The following is a 7,515-nucleotide window of genomic DNA, read 5'->3' as shown; positions in this document are numbered from 1 at the left end:
CATATGTATGTAGTTAAAACTAAATTTTTGAAAATGCTGTTTTTGGAAAATAATTACGATGCAACCAACTTTTGTTTTATTTTGTAATATGTCTTTCTATTATAATATAATCATTTTTATTTGGTGGAAATTTTGTTGAAATGGGTCTAAAAATCAAGTTTTTCTTCAATTAGTTGCCTGTACCAGTATCAACTTTCGTTCTCTTTCCTGCAATAAAATAAAAAGTCCATAAGAACATTTCGAAATTATATTTTCATGATTTCTATATACTAATTCATATTAATCTTTTCGGCTGATAGGACAGTCTTTGTTTTCTTCGGAGCACTTTCGACAGATGAAGTCCAATGTTTCGACTGTTCTTTGGACCCAGGTGTGCATCAATGGATTCATGTTTCATCGAAGATCATATTTTTTCCCGCTCTTTTGACATTTCTCTTCAGTAAGATTTGTCCTTTCATAATGAAAAGATATACGATCCAACAACGAGTCGAAATTATTAATATTTACTACCGAAATTCAGAGTCATTGAACTCAACTTTAAGAGCGCTACGTGCAATTTATGGTCGTCATAATCGTCCTGCCAGATCAACGATTGATCGTCTAGTGGACAAATTTGAATCCACGGGCATAGTACAAAATCTTCCCGTGCCAGTGAGGCAAAGAGAGAATATTGCTGCCTCTAAGCCATCAATTGAGGAAGACCCAAATCAATCTCTCACACGTCGTTCTCAAGCGTTGGGTATATCTGTGACGTGGTTGCGGCGAATTTTGCGAAAAGATCTTGGGTTACATTCTTGCAAGATCAAATTGGGGCAAGAACTGAAGGCGTTTAACCATCAGAATCGTCGTATGTTCGTGAATTGGGTTGAGCAACAACTTGAAAATGATCCGAATTTTCGTAGAAAAATTATCTTCAGCGATGTGGTTCATATCTCAATGAATGGCTTCATCAATAAGCAAAATTAAGCTTTATTGATCAGGCAGCAATCCACACGTACTCCATGAGTCACCATTGCATCCCGAAATTTACGGTTTGGTGCGGTTTATGGGCCGGCGGCGTCATTGGAACGTACTTCTTCCGTGATGATCAAGACCGGCACTTTACGGTGAATGGGAATCGCTACCGCTCAATGATAACCAAATATTTTTGGTGCGAAGTGGATGATATGGACTTTGACAGCATGTGGTTCCAACAGTACGTCACCACAAGCCACACAGCGAATGTCACAATCGATTTATTGAAAATCAAGTTTGATGAAAGTGTTATCCCACGAAATGATCCAGTCAATTGACCGCCTCGGACGTGCGATTTGACACCTTTAGACTATTCCGTGTGAGGCTACGCCAAGTCTATGGTCTATGCCAACAATCCAGGGACGATTGATGAACTTCGTAAGAATATCGCACGTGAAATTGTAGCAGTATAAGCCGATTTATGTTTGCAAAGTGTCGAAAATTGAGTTCATCGTCTGGACTTCTGCGTGTCAAGTTCCATACATAATGGTAGCGAATGTACTTTCACAGGAATACACTTTTGTAGTGCTCTCATTGAAAATCCCTTTACGTCATTAATGATGTTGTTGTACATAGTACAGTTATTATAATAGTATGATTGTTTTTATTGTAGCTATCGCATATATGTACATATAGTCACATAGTAACTGAGTAACTGTTTGTTGTGTCTTTTTGCGATTATAAAATCTGCACTTCATCGTACTGACCCACATTTTACCATTCCTTTTCATTTCCACCGCGATTCGCGCGCAAAATCGCTGTCTCGCATACATAATGCAAATACGAGTATATAATTGTTGTTGTTGCTATTGCATTTTGGCTGAATTTAATGTTAGTTGCTTACATGCAGAGTTGCTATAAACACTGGTTTTATCGTATATCAATAAACTATACTTTTCTTCCAAATCAGTGCCGACATGGAAGTGTTCGATGTCTCGGGTATGTCTGCTCGTTGGTATATATACGAGTATATGTGAGGAAATTAGGCTATAATATTCTTAAATGGTGATGCGAATATAGGTGAACATTCAAACTTTCCAACCTCATACAATGCTGCTTCTTCGGAACCAATCCATACGAGTTTTAACAACTTTTCAAAGGTAATGATGATAGGAAGCTGGATTCAATATACGGAAGCTGGGGTAGGTCCTGTATCGTTTCCAACTATTTTTGCCACCATTCTACATTATATCCAAGATGTTACATTCACTTAATTTTGCTAAGATAACTCACATATTATTAAATATACGAGGTCTGAAGGTCGAAAATAAGTTTAATTTTCAAATCTCATGGGGCTACATACATTCGATTATCGATTTAAAAATGGATCAACGAATTTCGAGTCAAATTTGTGTGAAAAATGAAATTAAGTGCTCAAAAACATTTGAAATGTTGACAGTGACATACGGTGAGTGTACTCTGAGTCAAAAAAATGTTTACAACTGGTACAAGCTTTTCAAAGATAGTCGGGAAGATGTGTATGACGACGCTCGCCCCAGCATATCAACAACCGATGAATATGTTGAGCATGTGAAGATAATTGTTATGGGTAATCGTTGAATCACTTTTAGTGAAGTTGCTGAAGATGTCGGCGTATCGGTTGGCTCATGCCATGCAATATTTTCCGAAGTTTTAGGCATGAAGCGTGTGGCAACGAGGTTCAATCCAATGTTATTGAATTATGAAAAAAAGTCACATGAGCATCGCTCTCGAATTGCTTAAAAGGGTCATAACCGGTGAAAAATCATGGTTATATGGATATGATACCTCACGAGGAAATAAGGCGCTATATTGGAGTTCTTTTTTATCTCGGTGTACTAAAATTGACTCAATTAAAAATGTTTTGGACCGCAGACTTCAATCATACTGCAATTTCAAACTCTTTATCAAGAAATAGATTTGAAAAGCTTTCTGAATTAAGAAAAAAGTGAGCAAGGGTCTTATGACAATAAATGTAAAATCAATCACAATTTAATATGAAGATGTGTGCTGGTTAAGAAAACAAGTATTTGGAGATCCCTAGGCCTGCTGTTGTCACCTGCTATAATAAACACATGGGAGGAGTAGATCTTTCGAACATTCTGATGGGCCCATATAAAGTTAACCACCGCTCGAAGAAGAGATACATATATGAGAGCAGTTTACTATTGCTAAGACAGATCTGTAGTTAATTCCTGGCTGCTTTATCGCAACCATTTGAGTGTGCTTCAACCATAACTAAAGGACATCTGTATGTTTGATCCTGAGAGCTCAACAAGCAGTGTATAAGTTTATCTCTACACCGGCTAATGCTAAACGCTATGATTTAAACGGGCATTGGGTTGTGTTTAGTGAAAAATTATGTTGTAGACTATACAAAACTGGGACTTCATTGACTAAATGCCTCAAGTGTAGTGTATGGGTCAAAATATGTGTTCTTTAATAAAATTAAATAAATAACTTGCTAGAGTAAATAATGTTCGGTTACACCCGAACTTAGCACTTCCATACTTGTTTAATTTAAAGCTTTGCTATTTCAAAGAAAAGAATGTGAGGGGATTTCCATATTTTGATTAGCCGCGGTTCTAGACTTATGTTTGTTTGGAAGTGTTTTTATACTCTCGCAACAAAGTTGCTAACAACAAAGTTGCTACGAGAGTATAATAGTTTTGTTCAAATAACGGTTGTTTGTAACACCTAAAACTAGAACATCTTAGATATAGTGTCATATATACCAAAGTGATCACGGTGACGTGTAGATTTGAAATCCGGATGTCTGTCCGTCTGTGCAAGCTATAACTTGAGTAAAAATTAAAAATGGGCGAAATCGGACCATTGCCACGCCCACAAAATGGCGAAAACCAAAAACACATAAAGTGTCATAACTAAGCCATAAATGAAGTTATAAAAGAAAAAATTTGGAATAAGGGATCGCACTAGGAAGGGGCATATTTGGGTGTAGTTTTTTTTGGGGAAGTGAGCGTTCCCCGCCCACAAATCGGTTATTTATATGTAACTCGCAAACCAATAAAGCTATATAAACCAAACTTTCTGCAGTCGGTTCTCTTATGTACCCCACCACACACCATGAAAATAGTTGAAATCGGATAATAACCACGCCCACTTCCCATACAAATGTTAGGTTGAAAATTACTAAAAGTGGGTTATCTCACTAACGAAAAACGACAGAACCACTAAATTTCACAGAAATAATAGTAGAGGGAAGCTGTACTCACAAAATGAAAAATGGGCGTGGCATCGCCCACTTATGGGTCAAAAACCATATCTCAGGAACTACTCGATAGATTTCAATGAAATGGGCGAAATCGGTTCACAACCACGACTACTTTCCATATAACTCAAATTTGAATTCCATCTGATTCCTTCACTTTATAATATATACAATAGGATCCAATGAAGAAAGCGGAATAAAACTTTACACAAATAGTACACATCATCTCTGACTTCACTTGTGAAAAAATTGCCGAAAACGGACTATAACTTTTCAAGGCCCCAGATATCGAACATGTCGAACTCAGCGCCTAAGAATAAATTTTAACCGAAAATATGGGTAAATCTCTCAGATATCTCAATTTAATTCAGAGGAAATTGTTTTCTACTAATAGTGTGTCTCTATACCAGAAATGGTTAAAATTGGGTCATAACTTCCCTAGCTCTCTTATACCTAATTATAGGATTTTCAAAAATACGGTGGACTTTATTCTGAATATATGTATTGGTTAATATGTGAGATATCTAAGCAAAATTAAGTGAGCGTATAGTCTTGGATATAGTCTACCCTGCTGGTGAAAATGAAGGAATTACCTCAGCCCAAATATAATAGTAAATTTTACGATTTTCGTTGTTCTATTAAACTTCATGCCGAATTTATGGGTAAATTTTGTATGTTTGTAAGTTTCTTCAATAAATTGCGAGAGTATAAAATGTGCGTTTGCAACCGAACTTAGCCTTTCCTTACTTGTTTTTTTAATGTTAAGCTTAGATTTAATAGCGACCTCATACGACTATATACATTTGAGTTATCATAATAACTGATAAGCTTGTCTTATTTATGAACCGCAATTCGCTCTTCGAACAACACAATTTGCAAGCGATTTCAGTTTAAATTTTAAATTCGAACCGTGCAGTACATTTTGATTTTATAAAATTAAAATGTTAAAATATATATTACTACTAGTAACTCTGGTGATTGGGACAACACAAGCAGCCAGAATGGTTTGTTATTATGACTCAGCCAGTCAATTTAGAGAAGGTTTGTTTGTTTATAAAAATTTAATTGTGATAATTAGTCTAGGTGTGTGTGTGTGTGTTGAATACAAATTAAAACTTTGGAAATCAGAGGACTATTTATCGTCCAGTGCCAAATATACACGGGTCTAGACCATATCGAGGTGCATTTGTATATAAATATTATGTCTATGATAATGGTTCCTTTTACAACTTCATTTACAAATCTTCATATGTCTAATTATATATGTAAATAAGTGTTTTAATACGAAAGCACAAATGTTTTAAGGTTATCAGCGTTGAGTTTATATACTGACTTGACTTATCGTCAATTTTTGTTGGCACAATCATGAAGCTTTTATTGTGTGTGTGCGTGTGTATTTATAGAATACATTTTGTTAATTTTGTCAAAAATTAAAAAAATAATTAATAAAATGCATTACACTACGAAAATTAGGTGCAGGAAAATTATCGCTGCAAGATCTGGAACCGGCTCTGCAATTTTGTAGTCATCTCGTTTACGGTTATACGGCAATCGATCCGGAAAGTTTCCAATTGAAGCCCTTAAACAAACAATTGGATATTACACTCAACAATTACCCTAATATTACCGCCTTACGTCGCAATCATCCACAACTTATGATTCTGCTCTCTGTTGGTGGAGATCGTGATTTGGGTGAGGAATTACCGAGCAGTTCTTACCTCAATGTGCTGGAGAATCAGGCACATCGAAATGCATTTATCAACAGCGCTGTAGCTCTCTTGAAAGCTTACGATTTTGATGGTTTAGACTTGGCATGGCAGTTTCCAAAAAATCCTCCCGTAATAGTTGAGAATAAATTGAAAAGGTTTTGGAGGGGCTTCAAAGGTTGGTTTACTTCTTCAAAAGCCGTTGATGAAAACGCTGCGGAGCACAAGGAACAATTCACGACACTGGTGAGAGAATTGAAAGATGCTTTTCACTCGGATGGACTAATGTTGACCTTAACAATGCTCCCGCACGTTGATGCTAATCGTAGGTTTCTTCCATTACTCAAAACCAAAACGTTATTTCACCAGAATTCCATTTTTTTTTATATATTGTGTAGTTTTCATTGATGTCCCCTCTACTATAAACAATTTGAATTTCGTCAATCTTGGTAGCTATGACTTCCAAACACCAGAGCGCGATCCCAAAATTGCTGATCATAGTGCGCCCATATACGCAATGTCAGACCGCGACCCCACCCACAACATTGACTACCACGTACAGCTTTGGCTCAATAATTCAGCACCGAGTAATAAATTAAATATTGGAGTACCAGCTTATGGGCTTTCTTGGATTATGTCAGTTGACTCGGGTATTACCGGTTTCCCGCCGATAGAAAGAACTCTCGGAAAAGGTACCGCCGGCAAACAGATTCGCATACCCGGCTTAATGAGTTGGCCGGAAATTTGCGAAAAACTACAAGCTAACAAAGAATTGAGCGGCGAAGAAGCGCGTCTACGCAAAGTTGGCGATCCAATAAAACGCTTTGGCAGCTATGCTTATCGCTCAGCCGACGATGAAGGACTTAATGGTCTATGGGTGAGTTATGAGGAGCCAGACACTGCTGCAAATAAGGCAAGTCATGCGGTCGCAAAGAATTTGGGTGGTGTTGCCCTGTTCGATTTATCGCTGGATGATTTCCGTGGCCAATGTGATGGGGAGAAGTACCCAATACTCCGAAGCATTAAATACAAATTGTAAAACCAGTTCTTTGTTAATAAATTAGTATCAAAAAATTTAATTTAAAAATGAAAATTTCCAGAAAGCAGCTGTATAGATCCTTGTGTTACCAATGTTAAAACTCAATCTTAATATCAATCACGCTATATTTCCCAAGAAGTATGAAAGCAAATGTTTCATTTATACTAGATTATCACTGTTTGGGTAATTCTCCCAAATATTTTTTAAGGACTTCAACTTTGATCAAGATGCTAAAAGAAGCTGTCTGAGAGAGTTTTGCTACGTCCACAAAAGTTGACAGACGATTTAAATTGTGAAATATATATAAAGCGCTAAAGAGCTCGTATCAGGTAATAATATACATCTTTGCAAGGTCTTGACATAACCTACAAAATGACGCTATGCATGATTAGTTTGGATATTGCGTTCGACGTGTAAACATGGAGTTCACCAACGCCGAAATTCGCGCTATTTTAAAGTGTTCCTTCGTTAAAGGCAAATCCGCTAGAGAAACGTTCCATGAGATTAATGGGGGATGGTACTCTATCACTTCGAACTGTAGAGGA

At 36.8% G+C, this 7,515-nt stretch overlaps 1 protein-coding gene across 1 annotated transcript; it reads left to right on the top strand.

Moving 5' to 3' along the window:
• The first annotated feature begins 5,107 nt into the window (after nt 1-5,107).
• Idgf4_1 (chitinase-like protein Idgf4) lies at nt 5,108-7,010 on the top strand. The gene is made up of 3 exons (XM_011190758.3): nt 5,108-5,266; nt 5,699-6,256; nt 6,330-7,010. Exons 1-3 carry the CDS (start codon nt 5,167-5,169, stop codon nt 6,968-6,970), a joined length of 1,299 nt encoding a protein of 432 aa, XP_011189060.2. The 5' UTR covers nt 5,108-5,166; the 3' UTR covers nt 6,971-7,010.
• The last annotated feature ends 505 nt before the right edge of the window (nt 7,011-7,515 follow it).

The sequence above is a fragment of the Zeugodacus cucurbitae genome, chromosome 6, assembly GCF_028554725.1.
Source record: "Zeugodacus cucurbitae isolate PBARC_wt_2022May chromosome 6, idZeuCucr1.2, whole genome shotgun sequence".
In the NCBI taxonomy this organism is placed as follows: domain Eukaryota; kingdom Metazoa; phylum Arthropoda; class Insecta; order Diptera; family Tephritidae; genus Zeugodacus; species Zeugodacus cucurbitae.
The sequence above is the reverse complement of the archived record's forward strand: the minus strand, read 5'-3'. Positions and strand labels throughout refer to the sequence as shown.